General features: G+C 38.2%; 1 protein-coding gene across 4 annotated transcripts in view; it reads right to left on the minus strand.

Annotated features, from left to right (window-relative positions):
• The window catches only part of LOC149170728 (Metallopeptidase M24 family protein), a 446,763-nt gene that overhangs the window by 402,856 nt on the left and 28,002 nt on the right, over window positions 1–15,905 (minus strand). For all 4 annotated transcript variants that reach the window (XR_016259003.1, XM_089424001.1, XM_089424000.1 and 1 more), the window contains one exon: window positions 11,383–11,499. Coding sequence is in view for 2 of the 4 variants with exons in the window: in XM_089424001.1 (XP_089280127.1) it covers window positions 11,383–11,499 (117 nt within the window). In the remaining 2 variants the exon portion in view is untranslated. The remainder of the gene's footprint in view (window positions 1–11,382; window positions 11,500–15,905) is intronic.

Below are 15,905 nucleotides of genomic sequence, written 5' to 3' on the forward strand. Positions count from 1 at the left end.
GTATCTTTTTACAGGACTGATGGTAAAAGTATGTTAGTTTTTATATGGATGACAGTGAGAAGTTTTACTCTTCGACCAATGTACTTTCTCTTTATCAATTAATTGAAAGTGTTTTTTCATTCCGAAAAAAAAAGTATTAAACTGTGCTACGTTGAAATCTGCGTTTGTGAATTCAAGAAATATGGAGCATGCCAGAAACCAGAACATGGAAGAGTTTGGTGCCTCTCAGTAAAGTCGAGCAAGCAGACTCAGAGGTCACTGGAGACAATTTTGATTTGCATTTAGTACAACACACCATTTAATAGCGACGCAGTACTTAAAGATTGCGCTGGAGTTGCATTATGTATATTGTAAGTATGTTGCAAGAGTTTTGATTGCGTATGTTTATGAACCAATGTTAAAGCCTGTGCGTGAAGGAGCCATCGTATTGGAGGAATAGTAATCAAAATTGTGACTGGTAATGCCCTGCGTTTTAATGGCCAAATATTAGATTTTAGCTAGCACCCAGCAATTGAATTAGTTCCCAACCATTGAGTAGAATGCCCAACGCTTGGTCAATTGGTAATGGAATTGATGAATGCTAGTCTGCGTTGAATAATTTAAACTAGAAGCTACCAAGAAATTGTGGTCAACTTGTGTGATTTGAAGCATCACTGTCCAAAGCGTTGATTGCTGGGGCGTTGGAGCGTGGAGCCATTCTGGAATGTTGTGTAGCTGTTGAGCCACAGAGTGTGGATCCATACAGCCATCCTGAAACGTGTGAACATTGTTGAGCCTGTAGCAGAAAGGCGCAGCTGGAGCTTGCTACCATTGGAGCTATGTTGAAGAGCTTTTGCTTCTGAGATTTTTGAAGTTAATGATTCTTGAGAAGCAGTTCAGAGGTATATTTGAGTTGCAGAGTGCTGGAGTTTTCAAGCCGAATGTGTTAATTTGGAGAATGCGATCTGGTTTTCTTATAAGCGAGTTCAAGTGTAAGTAAATTCCACTGTTCCTATCAGTTTAATACTTGTAATACATTTTCAAAAAGTCGTATAGTCACTGTTGGAGACTCTTCAGAAATTGGAATTGTTTTTTTTTAGAATTTGGGTCTTATTACTGGCGAAATTACCACACCAAACAAAGATCTGCCAAGATTGTGAAGTTAGGAAACGCTTGGAGAAGTGTCGCCTGACATTAGAAAACTCATTGGTGTCGTAAAGAAATGCGTGAGTTGTTGCGTAGGAGATTGGCACCAGCGTCAATTTAAACCTGTAGCATTCATCACAAGAGCACGACCACCAGATTTCTCCTGGAATGAGACGTTTAAAATTCCAAGAATTGTCTGAGTCTGCGTAATAGAAGATATAAAGTGTTGGAGGCTGCAGGGTCCATGTTGAGAGAATGCCCAAAAGGAGGTGTTGAGAGAAGGAAAATGATTAAGAAGAGAACATGCATGGATCGAGATTCACGAAATGTAAATATCCAAGCCGACTACCACAGGTTGGAGAATTCAGAAGGAAAAATCGTGTTGCTGCCAAAACTTCGATGAATGCCAGATCGCTGGAAGAGAATTTGTATCAGCATGAGAGGAACAACATTATGTTAAGAGTTGCGTTGAAGGGAAAGAGTAGAGTCACTATTTCTTTAATTGATGTAATATTTAATGGCGAATATCATGTCTATATTGGTGGGGAAATATATTGAAACCTGTGCTGATTAATTTTGTAAGATAATCAACTCTGTAAGTATGCTGAAATTTCTGCGTTGAGATGGGGCAACCTGAGTGATTGGAAGCCATGAATATTAAAACCCATGCTGGAAAATAGTAGATCCTGTGGAAGGCAACACGCTTAAATATCATGTGCACAAAGCCGGGAATTCCCTTTCGCAATCTAACAAAACCGAATATCATCGAGTTTGGCCGCAATGAAATTCGGATGGAGGATAGTCCTCGGAACAATAGTGGGCTTTTTCGGTGCGGCTGTAGGTAGCGTTGGAGGCGTTGGTGGGGTATTCTGGATGGGATGCAAGAACATTACGCCAGTAAACATTCAGATGAACCTGGGTATTTCTGTTAGTTGGATGCCAATAGTGAGAAGCTTTTATAGAGATGATCATCTACTGTGCACCCAATAACTGGGATGGTAGGCTGACACATCATTATTAATTTAGAATGGACTAATTCACAGTGTACAATAACAAATGGAGAATGACATTCTTCTATCACTACCTTCTTAAAATATAGAATTCGGTATTATATATGTGCAATTCTTAAAAAAAAAAAAAAAAAATTAGGTCCTTCTTGAGTTTTGTAGCATATGAACAGGCCTCTCATCTTTTGCATATTCAGTTGATAATGCTTTTCCATCCTTTGGTACACAGCTCAGATAACATAGATAAGAAATCGACTGAAAACATTATTTATGCCCTTCTTATATTGATTTTCAAAGTAAAAACCTTGTAGTTTACTTTCCTACTTCACTAAAATTCCACTGTGAAAATAAATAAAGTTTCATGCCCCATTTGGATTTTGAGGTGCTGTCCCAATAAATATGGCTTGAATTTTTCTACAAGGGTCAACATTTCCTAATCATAGATGCATAATAACTTTTCCTTGTCAGTCACAATAGGCTGCTGAATTGCATGACCACTGTATTCATGCCAGTTCCTAAAGCATCGTATTTCACTTCAAAAGTCTGAGAAATATGGCTGGGCCTTTTTCATTTGTCAGAAGGTACCCCTGCAGCCTCCATCCATTTAAATTAATCCTTATTGGTAAGATGTGTGAGGTGTGCCATGATGCTTCCAAAAACAAAACTTCCTATATAAATTGCATATTAAAGTTCTCTCAACTGAGTCACACTTCTTGGCAAAGGTTGTAGAGGCTCACTTTCTGAGAGAGTGATCAAATATTTTAACTTGCGGCAGCAAGGGAATGGGCAACATCAAAGTTATGCGTTAGGTATCAAGGAGCTAGAATTTCCTACAAGCAAAGGAAGGATGTGATGCTGCCTCAATCGCTGGTCATGTGGATTGATTGGATCCTTGGTTTTCTCAGGTTTTTAGTTCAACAATTTTTTATAAAAAGGATGTGATTTTGGGAGCTCCTTGCCATTAAAGAGTAAGACATGGTAGAATTTGCGTTTTCTGCTTTCAAGGGTAAATTAAAATTGTTATCATTTTTAGGATGTCTAGCTGCTTTACCCATTTCTTACGAGCTTCATTGAGATTATCATCAATTCTTTTGAGAAATGAAATGAAATTATATCATTGCCACAAATGACCGAAATAGGTCAATGGGAATTGGACGAACAATGGTTGCCAACAAACAAAAAGGAGTGCCTAGAGCATATCCTAATCAGTTTCTCAGAATCAGATGACAACCTAGACATCCATTTCATTTCTAGGGTCATTCACTTAATAGCAAAAATGGTTAAAATATTTAAAAAAATTGTTTTCTGCTGAATAGGAATTAATGAATTATTAAACACAATAGAAGTTTGGATACAACGAATGCTTTTCTTGGAAGTTTGATTTGTTTTAGTTAAAGTAGATAACGAATGTTTTTACCTGTTTTAGTAGTTTGAAGAAGAATTATTCTCATTATCACAGCCATACCATGCTACTCTTTCTATCTTTAATATGCTATGTGATTTGGATCATTGGTTGAGTCCAGGGGATTATCACGGTTCTTAACAAGAATTCAGTGATGAGTGAGTGTGTTTGTCTACTGTGTATTAGATTGTTTCTTAGACTCAGTAGAGTTTTTCCCAGAAACCGGTAGTTTGTCCGCAGTATCTGCTACCTATAATATTTATTTAAGCTTTGAATTACAGCTTGGTTTGCCTCCAAATTCATTACCTTGAGAATATAGTCGGTCTGAAGACTGCTCTTCACACCTTCCATTGCTGTTGCCTGCAAGAAGCAAGCAACTAAGAGGCCATTTTGGCCTGTTTCTATAAATATAAAAACAATAGTAATTTATTGCAATGGGCACTTTTGTAACCGTAAGGAAATCATCAAGACCTTGCTATTGCATCAATCCCTTTAATTAGGAATCGAGAAAAGGCAGCATTATCAGTTTAAAATAGTGCAAAGATTTGGAAAGAGGTCAACCACTTTCTTGGATTAATTGCTCCATCATCATGAAATTTGCAACATCTGTGCAATCTTTAGAAGTGTCTAGTAAAAAGTTTAAATCCATACTTGTTATCATCAATACTGCTTCAATAAATTCCTCAAAACTAAGTTCCATGCTGAAATTTATGAAGGTTCTACAATAACGATTAAACTCCGCAAGCGAGTATTTTCCAAGACCTTTAAAACTAGATATTTCTTCAACCACCAAATGAAATGGTCCAAATTTCTCATAGATTATTCTTGCTTATGCTCTCTTATAAAAAAATCTTTTAATCACCTTATATGGATACCAGTCGAATTTTATGCCAGATTTAGTTGACTTGTGTTTTCTTAACCTTCTTTGGGGCCCAGTCTACACACTAAACTTTCCCAGATAATATCTATGCAAGTTTTCTGTCAAATATTGTGAAATTTGAACTTATGATAGCACAAGATTTTCTATGAATCCAATTGCAGTCAATTTGCATCAACCATTAAAGCGTTATGTGCAATTTATAAAAAACTACTTTTCAAAGCATCCTTCAGAGAACAAAATTGTACTAATTGTATCCTTTGACGGGGTCATTCTTAAACAAAACTGGTTCTAACAATCATAATCACCTTTTATCCTAATTTATTTTCTCCGTTTAACCCCAATCTACATTTTATACTACTGAACTGTATCTCTTCTAGATTTTAATCATGACATGTCTATGGTAAATTTCCCGACTAAAGGTCAAACTGCTAAGGAATTGACTGGGAAGAAATTTTAAACATGTCAAATTCTTATTAACGAAACAAGCATTATCACATATATTGTTCAGTTTGTCAAGACTTACAACATGTTATAATAAGAAAATGTCACTTCCGTTTGTCAAGACCTACAGAATCTGTAGATTCTGTTATTTGGAGTGCAATATAAAAACAATTTATCGTTTATGTGAACTACTTAAAATTAAGGATGTCCACCTGCAAACTGTTGTAGAACCATCGAGTATATTGGTTCTCATAAATTCTATCTTTTCTAGAGATACAGATTAAGTGAGATATTTCATTTTAACAGGTAGCTCTTACTATAGGTTCGACAAGTTGCAAAATGAATACCAAGCAAAAATTGTGAAGTGCTCACATAGTGAGTCAATTACTTTATATGATTCCATATTGTTCTATCTTTCCATCTATTTATGGGCCTAGAAGTTGCAAAGTGAACACTAACGAAAATCTTCTATTTTGTGAAGTACTTGCATATTATGTCAATTACTTGATCTCCGGTTATTATTAGAAAGTATTGGTTATTGTTACATGTCTTGGAAATTTATGCCTTGCATTGCAACGTCTCTACAAAGAACATGGAAACCTCTGAAAAGGTGTTTAATAGGGCTTCTAAACTGGCCAGTGTTGCTTGACTTAAAACTGAAGATTGGTGTACAAAAGCAGTTTCCTGATCTTCTATATCATGGCATGCCTGGTGCTTCTTTTAGACTGCTAAGAGCAAAGAGATATGGTAAGGCATTGTTCAAAGCATACAAAAGCTAAACTCAAGATTCTGGACTTGCATGCAGACAGCCTTAGGTACTCAGTTAAATTTAAGCACTGCTTACCATCCTGAGACTGATGGGTAGATTGAAAGAGTAAATCAAGTACTTGAAGACATGTTGCGAATGTATGTTATGGATCAGCAACTTGGGAAAATACTGGGGACATATGTCAAAGATACCCTAATCTATGTCAATTTTGAAAGAACTTTAAACTATGTTTAGTATATATTTACTTCACTGCAATCAGAGACTCAGAAACATTTTGAATGATTATAGATAAACGTGAAATTTTATGACATAATATATGTTTAACTTCTGCTGGTACATGGATACCAAAACGATATATGTGGTTCATTTTATTTTATAGTTGTTAAAGTAAAGACAGTTAAATGATTTTACTTCTAATAGGAATTAAGATATTGTAAATTTGTTTTATTTATACATGTCAATATGATCAATGGAATACAAATCAAGAAGTGAATATATTTTAGATGAAAGTCAAAAGACATGCATAGAATATGGTAAAATATTTTATACTGTAGTGTCATATGTGAATAATACATGAGTTATTTTGAATACGCTGATGCACATTTTACAAATGCATGGATAAGTGTATGAGTGCAGATAATAAATAGTTACCGGGATGACCACGTGATGACAGAACCTCAGAACAATTAAAGCTCCAAGTGATTCTATGATAGGGTGTTAGCCCTAAGTTCTATTGGGAGGGGTGGAGGTGTTGCCCACCGTTTATCCTCCAAACCCTGGAGTCATGGGAGGACTGTGTGAATCACGCTCCCCTAGACGTGTGATGATGACTGCCAGATGCCTACTGGGAATCAGGTCGGTATAACCGACGCTGTCACCTTAAAGTTTATGAATGGTTAGGTCAGTAAAACTGACGCCATGGCATACTCCAGTAGAGGACGGATAGGATGGGAGCGGAAGAGATTAGGAAGGATAGGATGATTTTAGAATAGCTTGGGAACCTGGATAGGCCAGGACATGTCCATTAAAATCATAAACCTAAAACTCTAATTTTATAAGTAATCAGATAAGATAAAACTCTAACTTCGGGACGAAGTTTTCTGAAGGGGGAGTGTATGTAATGACCCATCTCTAAATATACATATTATATGCTCCAAAAAAAAAAAAAATGATATTAATAAAATGGGATAAAGATTAAGTATTAGTATCAATAATTAATTAATCTAAAGTTCTAAAAGTTTATATTAAAAACAAACATAAATAAATTTTATATTAAAAACAAACATAAATAAATTTTATATTAAAAACAAACATAAATAAAATAAAAAGCATACATGAATATCAAAAGGTCAAAAGACAAACATAATAAAGTATATATAAGTGTTATAAAGTTATAAAAGGATACGTATATGGTTATATGGAGGCGTAATAGTATTATAATAACCATAACACATATATAAGGGTAAAACATTATAAAACCTGAATGCCGTATGAACACCTGTAACTGGAGGATGACTCACGCGCATGGGGACGCTGTCACCGCGGGAGAAAGCGGTGGAGTCGCTAGTGTACAGGGCGGCCACCGCTAAACCCAGGCTATAAAACTGTCGAACTGAGCTGAGAAGGGGGGGGAAACAACGGAGGAGAAACCAGAGGAGGAATTCAGTAGTGAAGCCAGAGAAGGAATTCAGCAGTGAGGGAGGTCTGTCATTGGAAGAGCTTTAATCCGTCTGAGGTTCTGGGCATGGGGGACAGTGGGCTTCTGTGAGAAGCTTGTTGGATTGAGCAGCCAGCCTCTGCTCAATCAGGCTGGGTGGAATTGGTCTCCCTGAGTAATTGGAGCAAAACAGCAGCAGTATCGGTCACGGGATCAGCTAGCAGTTCAGGTAAGTACAAATCAAATTTTTATGCTTCCTGCTTTCAAGTTTATGAGTATTACAGTAGCTATTAGCTCACCTTCAAGTGCCTTTTGAAGGTAAGAGAGTCATTGGCTAGCATGGTATCAAGTCCACATTGGCAGGTATTAAAGGAAAGGGCTACAAATGCAGCTGACAGGCGAGGTTTTGAACTGGTGGAGGAGGCCGCTCTTGATGGTCAGTTTTGGACAAGTGTGAGGCAAGTATTGGATTTCACCAAGCCCATTTATCACATGATTCAGTTTGCAGATACAGATAAACCAGTGATTGGCGAGGTGTATGAGCAGATGGATACCATGTTGGGGCAAATAAAAGATATTGTTCATAACAGAGATCCCGACTTGTACAAATTGATTCATGATTGTGTGTGAACGATGGAATAGACTTAATCTTCCACTACATGGCTTGGCGTATATCCTTACGCCAAAATACTACTCTACATCTTGGTTGGGCCAACCTACACCAGGGGGTGGGATTAGGACCAAACCCCATTTAGATGCAGAGGTAAATAGTGAATATTTGCAAGCATTATAAAAGTTGATACCTAACAGGGAGGAATGTGCAGTTGTGCGCCTTGAAATAGGCGAATACTTCAGTGGCACTGGTTTGTCTGGTAACTTCCATGTAGTGGAAGACAGAGACAGATTTGATTCTCTCACATGGTGGGAAACATATGGTGGCCAGGGACTTTTGCCAAAATTGGCAAAAAAAGTTCCATCACAAGTTGTAAATACTTCTTCTGCAGAGAGGTGTTGGAGCACCTACAGCTTCATACATAATGTGAAAAGAAACAGACTCAATGAAAACCGAGCAGAAAGCTTGGTTTATGTGCACTACAACTTGAGGTTGTTGAGTCATTACTGTGATCGGGCTTATGAGGATCCCACATATAAAATTTGGGACAATCACCCAAAGGATGACAATTTGGAGGATGGCACTATACATCTTGAAGAACTGGAAGAGGAAATTATAAGGGATGAAGATGAAGCAGCTGCAGCAGCCATGCCACCTCCACCATCCAGTAGCAGTGCTCGAGTTCCGAGTCTTGTTCCTTTGCTGTCACCACCTCCATCTACACCCTCACATGGAGGGCATGTGCCTTCTAGTTCTGGTCGTCGGTCTGTGCGGGAGACTCCTAGAAGACCACCACGACTTGCTTATACTCCTGGAGACTCTCGTGGCAAGGGCCACATGTAGATTTACAGTTTACTTGTCTTTTCTAGTTTCTATTAGTTTTCATAACTATTGAGTTTTGAGTCCTTGACTCTTGACTCTTGACTCTTTCATATCATAATGATATTTTTTGTAAACAATATATGACTGTGACAATGAAAATTTGAAGTTTGAAGTTGGCAATTATAACTCATTGGTAATGATTGTGAATTATGAATATGATGCTTCGTGAAAGACTAAAGTTGTTTCATTTCATTTCATTATTCATGTTTCATTTCATAACATTTCATTTCATGTTAACAGTTAGAAGTTAGGACTTAGAAATATCTAAGATATTATTTCTTGTAATGGTTAAACTTAGCTTACAAGTACAACTTTGGTGATCAATGATGATAAATGTTATATATTGAATTTTCAATTTTGAAAGCTTGAAGTTGAAACTTTAAGATTGAATCTGATGAATCATGATTCACGAGACTCAATATGTTGCAGTTGTAATATGTATTTTACTAACTTGTGGACATGGTTGATGAAGATTATAACTTCTAGATGATTGATGTGATATGGTTCAATGATCAATCTATGTTTTTTTATGTTTTTTATATCTAATTCATCATTCTACATGTTTTTGTTGACATATATGTATCAAAAATTAAAAAATATAAAAAATATATATATATTTTTAAAAATCGCTCCGGGATTCGCTCCCAAACCGAGAGCTTTTGAAAATGTCGCTCCCGCTCCCGTTTTCGCTCCCGCTCCCCGCTTTCGCTCCCGCTCCCAAGTAACATTGAATCGCCCAATCAAAAATTAGAACTGAAAAAACAAAAAACCAAAAAACCAAAAAAAAAATTGCAATATGGAGTGGAAACTCCGTCGTACGGCCTGGAAACTCGTTTCCGGTCGTACTGGCCACGTTCCCCAGCGTGAAACGTGCCAATACGGCCGGAAACTCGTTTCGAGGCCGTACGGTACGCGTTTCCGTTTCGTTTCCTGGCTGCAACGGACCTGGGGGCAACTTTTCCTCCAACATAGGTTTCTATTTTTTTATAAAAGGAGTTCTATTCCGTAATTGCTTTGGTAAAAAAAAGTGATAGTTTATAGTTAAAAATTGAGCCGAAAATTGTATCTTGTCCACGACTTAGACTAGGAGAAACCTTAAAAACAGATCATCGCTAAAAGTATAAAGACAGGGCAAGCATGACGCTTTCAACACACATGAGCAGTTGAGTAGTTGAGCTGTTGGGTAACTGAGAGAGAGAGAAAGAGGGAGAGTATGGATTTAGGCAGAAGTGAATCTGGGCAGAAACTAGCAGTTAGAACAGGTGTCGAGCAGTTTCTTACAACGTATATAACAATTCCATACAATCATACAAACAGATCTGTATAGTCATACGGATAGGCCACAGAGGATGTCCCATAGGCTGTAGAGTAATTTTTGTTATTTCTGGTTTTTTTCCAACAGCCCATATTTTCTCAAGCAAGCTGTACAAGCTCAATTTCGGCTATCTTTTTGGTATCCATGTAGTGCTGTTTTTTGGTCAGCATGTAGAGCTTTTCTTCTAAGTTTTTCAAAGCCTGAAATGACTACTGAACTTATTTAATCACAAAAATGAATATTTTTGACAATACAACAATCACACATATGGCCGAAAAAAATGAACAGACGAAGAAAGAAATGAATAATACATGCACAATGATTTACCCCTTCAAATCAGCTTATCATTCCAATGAGCAAAGCTTACAAGTTACATCCACAGTCTGTTGTAACTTAGCAGCTGTAAGGTGAACAAAAATACTACAAAACAAAGAAATATAACCTGTTGAAATAAGTATGCCTCTGCTGAAGAAATAAAGTTAGCGGCTACTGTTGTACAACTGTACGAAGCTGCTGAGGAACGGATTCCCTCTTGCTGTTTGCTACAGCAGATATGCACTTTCTCCTCTCAGATGAACTCTTCTTCTCTTGGTCTCTGTCTCTTTCAAGTGTTCTCATGTGTGTTTTAACTTTCAACTTCTCCCATCCTGTCCTATTTATGCTTTAAGAGCGATAACTAATCTCCTCAATCCTACAAACTGATTTCCCAAATCTTAGCAACTAATTCCCAAATATTAACAACTGATCTTCTTAATCCTAGCAACCACTTTATCTCAACAATGACATATACAGCTAAGATTAGATCAAATCTAACTCACTAATATTCCAGAATCTCTAGAATATTTTATTTAGATAAGACTAAGAGTGTAGAGAATTTGGTTTTCACTTTTATTTATTTAAGCAAAAATACAAGATGGTATTATTTCCCACTTTCACTAAGTGGTTACTAGAAGTTATCTCATACTACTTCTTGCACATTCACTCATAACTTGTGCAAGAAGCTCCTACTCAATCTATATTTATCAACATAATAAAGGACTCCTCATTGAATTATTTGGAGCACTACACTCCAACATAGGGCACATGTCTTTCACTGTATGCACCCTAGTGCTTTCATTTTTTTAAATGATGTTTACAAGCATCTGCACAATGTACACTTTTTAGTTTTTTCCAAGAAAAAGACACGACTTTTTGTAGAAAAAAATAGTAGAAAGAAGCATTGACACAAAAATAACACAGGAAGGGAAGCAATAAAATAAGCAGTGCCAAGATTTAGGACATCAAGATTCACCTGTGGATGACTTTTTGCAGTCGGTTGCCCAGCATCAAAGAAATGTTGAGTTGCATATGCACTATAACAATGGCCATTGTTTAGAGCTGCGCTAAACTGTTTAAGGTTCTGTGCACCCTAACAAACACAATTCAATCACCACTGTAACTAACCTGTCATGAACTTTTAAGTAATAGTATGGTATATAATTAGCATTAGTTGTCATTCTATAACTAAAATGAACTTTAAAATTGGAAAATTGCCAATGTTACTCTTTTGCATTGGAGCGTACAGTCTATATATCATTATTTGTTTTCTAGATGAAGTAATAAGAGTAGCAATATCATTTGACACTCATTCTTAATCAAGCAAACATAGTGATTAGAGTAAACTAAGCATTAAAATCTAAATATATGTTCAGGAATCTCGGATAAGAGAAATCTAATTTAATGGTTGTCAGAATTCCAGGTTAAACTAGGCCCAAGAAATTGAGGATATACATGTGATGATGAGAACAGTTATGGAAAAGTAGGAAATGAAATTTCACAAAAACAAAGGATGACAAGTGGTAAACAAACTCTATCAGGTCCCTTTTTGGAAGTCTGAGGTCAGTGGCCCCTAGGGTCACAATTTGTTATCAAGTGAAGCCAAAGATGATGCCAACATCAATCTCCCAAACAATCCAATAGTATAGATGCTCAAGTCAATTACCCAAAATGCCCACAAGTAGATGAAGAATTTAAAATGCACCCAAGAATACCAAAAATGCAAAATTTCTATGCATCATACCAGATAGGTGAGACAATTTTCAGAGAATATTACCAATGATTATGAAACCCTTGCCAAAACGGGATGCACTGCCGAAGACAAAACTGAAATATATTCCGTCTACCTTTATGTTATATTGAAGGGAGAAATAAGTACAAAGCTAGAGATGGTGATACCAAACAGGACTGACAGCTAATAGAAAGACAACAGAACAAACAGCTACCAGCAGATGGATCCAGTATCGTTAAGGATCTCAAAAAAGGTAACAGATCTAACAGTTTCAATTAACAGTCCTAACAGTTAGCAGAATTTACCATATTCACAAAATCAAGAGACCCGTTACCCACCAAAAGTGGGTACCCTAGGAGAGCTTTTCTCTTATTCGTCTTCTTCTAGCCAGCAGACAGCAGCCCCTGACAGCCACCTTGTAGCCGATGTAATGTTCCATTTTGGTCTCAGCTCCCTGCATCAGTTGCATGTTTCCTCACCCATCTGTCAAGAGTATATGTTAGAAGGTGGGCTATCCGACCCAAACGGTATGTTTTTCATTGTGCAATCAGGTTGTTTTTCATTTGGGCATTTTGAGCATGGATTATTGGGTAACTTGGAAGAAGGAAAGACATTGACCGTGGTTTTGTTCCCTCACCTTAAATGGGTGGTTAATCTTCAATCCTAGTCCCATGGGACCTCCCCTATTGGCCTATGGCTTTAGGATTGGCACTACTTGGGAAACTCTGATTTTGGTGGCGTGGTCCCATTTTCCCATACCATATTTTTCATTCCCCTCTGCACATTATAAGCCCTATTTCACTATTTCCTTTCTCTAGGTACACATGACCACTGGGCCACAGGACACTGGCACACCCCCTCCCCTTGTCCACATATCTGGGTTGAGCCTGGAAACGTTGCCCCAGAGGTTGATGCAGCTAAAAGAAAGTTAAAAGCATATCATGGCCACAAGCAAGAAACAAAAGAAAATCATAAAATGCAAAATATGGCTGGGACATTTAATAATAGCATGTGGGCAAAAGCCAAGCATGAGCTCTACCCCTTATCATTATGGCCATCACCCTAGTTCTTAGGGCCCATGAGTGCCCCTCACATCATTAAAGGAACCCATGCACGTCCCAACCCATGGTGTGCGATGAACTGCCCCACCTTTAAGGGAGTAATAATTGTTCTACATCATACACTGTGAAAATTCCTTGAAATGCAACAACTAGTTAATATATTTGTTGTGTGGAGGGCAGTTCTAAATTCTTTTCATGTGATCTCTTATGAGTTGGCCTAGAGAATTGGGAACAGGGCTAAGGTTTCGCTGGGTATGGATCTGTGGACGAGTAGTGGCATCAGCCATTTATTATCTCCCAAATTGATTAGTTGGCTCAAGGATCGGGGTTTTTCTCATCTAGCACATATTATCGATCTGATGTGCACCTCTTTGTGGCACCAGGGATGGTTGTCAGCAAACAATCTATGTGAAAAATCCTAATCCTCAAGGAACCCCTACTGCAGCAAATCTGAATCTACTTCACCTACTTGATTTTAATTACATTCATCAAGTTATTCTTCTGAATACTGAAGCAAATTACTTATGCAACCTACACTACTTAAATTTGATTTGCATGAAACAAGGAAATTGAGCAAAGAACAAGATACATAGGACACGGTTATTTTTGGACAAAATAGTCCCCAAAAAAACCCAATGCGGGAAAATTGGTGCAGTAATTTTGAGGATTTTATTATTATGCAGTAGCAAAATCTAAATACACCGTTGAATACAGTTATTCAATTACAGAGAAAAATACGGGCAGAAGCTTTGTGAGTTTACCTCACACAATCACTGAGGAAAGTCCTGGCTGTTCCGGTTACTGATTGAGATGCCCCTAGCAGGCACTACGCTAGCTCTACGCAGCCTCTACACTATCCCAGCGTCAACCCTTGTAGGCACTGCGTCAACCAGCTCAGAATTCGATCAAAAGCCCAGAGTTCCTACTCTCAGCTTCCCAACCTCACAACCCGGCTTCCCACTGCTAAAACTGACCCTTGCTCTGATTTTCGACTTCCTCTCTCTGCCTCTGCATGGCCCTTCTGGCCCAGCATCAGCCTCTGCATCAAGGCCTCTGGATCACTTACTGCCTCTCTCTGCTGATGTATCTCCGGCTGAGAATCTCTCTCTGGAAGCTGCTATCCCTACCCCTCAACTACAAGATCTCCCCAATCGATTTTCCTCCTAAGAACTTCTCACCTCAGAAAATCGATTTCCTCAATCTCTCTATGTGTTTCTAAATGAACCCCAAGCCTCCTTATACTTTTCCTGTTGAAACTTCAACGGTCGAGATTAAGTCTTTAATCAACGGCTAAGATTAAAACTTGACTTGATTCGCCTTTTAGATCATTCTCACCCATATTTTGATTAATACCCATTAATATTTAATTTTCCTAAGTTTAGACTTAGAAACCCCATTAAAAATATTAATTATTTTAATAAAATACAATCCTAGTGGAATTTCACCAAATGGTTTTTGGGTTCTTTAGAACTCATGTGCCTTAGCCTCTCCACTAATTTTCAAGGCTAGATCCCTTTCGATGCTACCAAAAACTAACACTCCCTCTTAGCGAGGAAAGTGCTCTAGCAACAATGTCCAACTGCATGTTGCTCTGCTTCTAAAGCATCTCCTTTCTGCATTATTGTTGCCACCAACACTGTGTTGTTGCTGCAATTGTACTACTGCCCATGACACTGCCACTGTTGCATCTATACTACAGCTCCCTCTCAAATGCTGCATCTGCTATGATGTTAGCACTGCCACTACTAACACTACATTCGTACTGCAACTCAGTTGCTGAGAGAAGCAATTGAAAAAACATCCAAATTAACTAAACTTAATTGTGATCAGCATAATACCATGAATGTTGGAATCTGACTGCTCGAGTCTCTGACCCTCTAAATCTTTTGCGTTGCTGCTGACTTCTGCATTGTGCCATTTGCACTGCTGCCAACCTTGCTCTGCGTTGATCAGTCTCTGGTCTTCGGCTACTACATCTATCCTCCAAACAATCCACTGCATCATCTGATACTAAGTCCATCTCGCTACTGCTAAATCTTGAGCTCCCGTAGCAAGGAATTGATCCAAGAGGTGGACTCCTCAAGTATCCTGCCCACATGTAGTCCTCCTAACTACAGCGCAATATCACCCCATCTCCCTCCTAGAGATGCGTGGGCACTCATGGCAAACTCATCTTCGTCAATATTTGTTGGAGCAACCTTAGGATCATGTTTCTCATCCTTATCCTTTTTCTTCAAAGGACACTAGGATGCATAGTGGCCCATTTCACCTTCGAAACGTCCTCCTTTTGCTTTTGCTTGTGTTGTCTTTTTTATGCTAGAACTGCGTTCTCCTCCTCCTCCTTGGTCTTCGTGCCACTCCCACTGTTGCCATTAAGGTTGACCTTGACTAGGTCCCTCCTTAATTCTTCCTACTGAAGAGTTGCCCACATCTCCTCCCATGAAGGTAGTATTTCCCTGCCCAATATGCTTTGGACGAAGACTTGTCATTCATCCGAGACTCCATTCAAGGCTATCCTTACCATCGCAGTAGACTGAGTAGACCCCACTGCAGCAAACAGTTAACTCCTTCTCCCTTTTGCATCAATGTCCACTGCAACTTTTGTTCTAGGTACATCTTCCATTGTTCAAAAGAGCCTTCATACAGAGAAGACAAGGCTTCCCACATCTCTCGGGTTGTATCCTTGCCCTGCAAGTGTGAGACCAC

This window comes from Pinus tabuliformis, chromosome 4_2, assembly GCF_031772625.1.
Source record: "Pinus tabuliformis cultivar Carrire ecotype Pingquan chromosome 4_2, CPIR1, whole genome shotgun sequence".
NCBI classification, from domain to species: Eukaryota; Viridiplantae; Streptophyta; class Pinopsida; order Pinales; family Pinaceae; genus Pinus; species Pinus tabuliformis.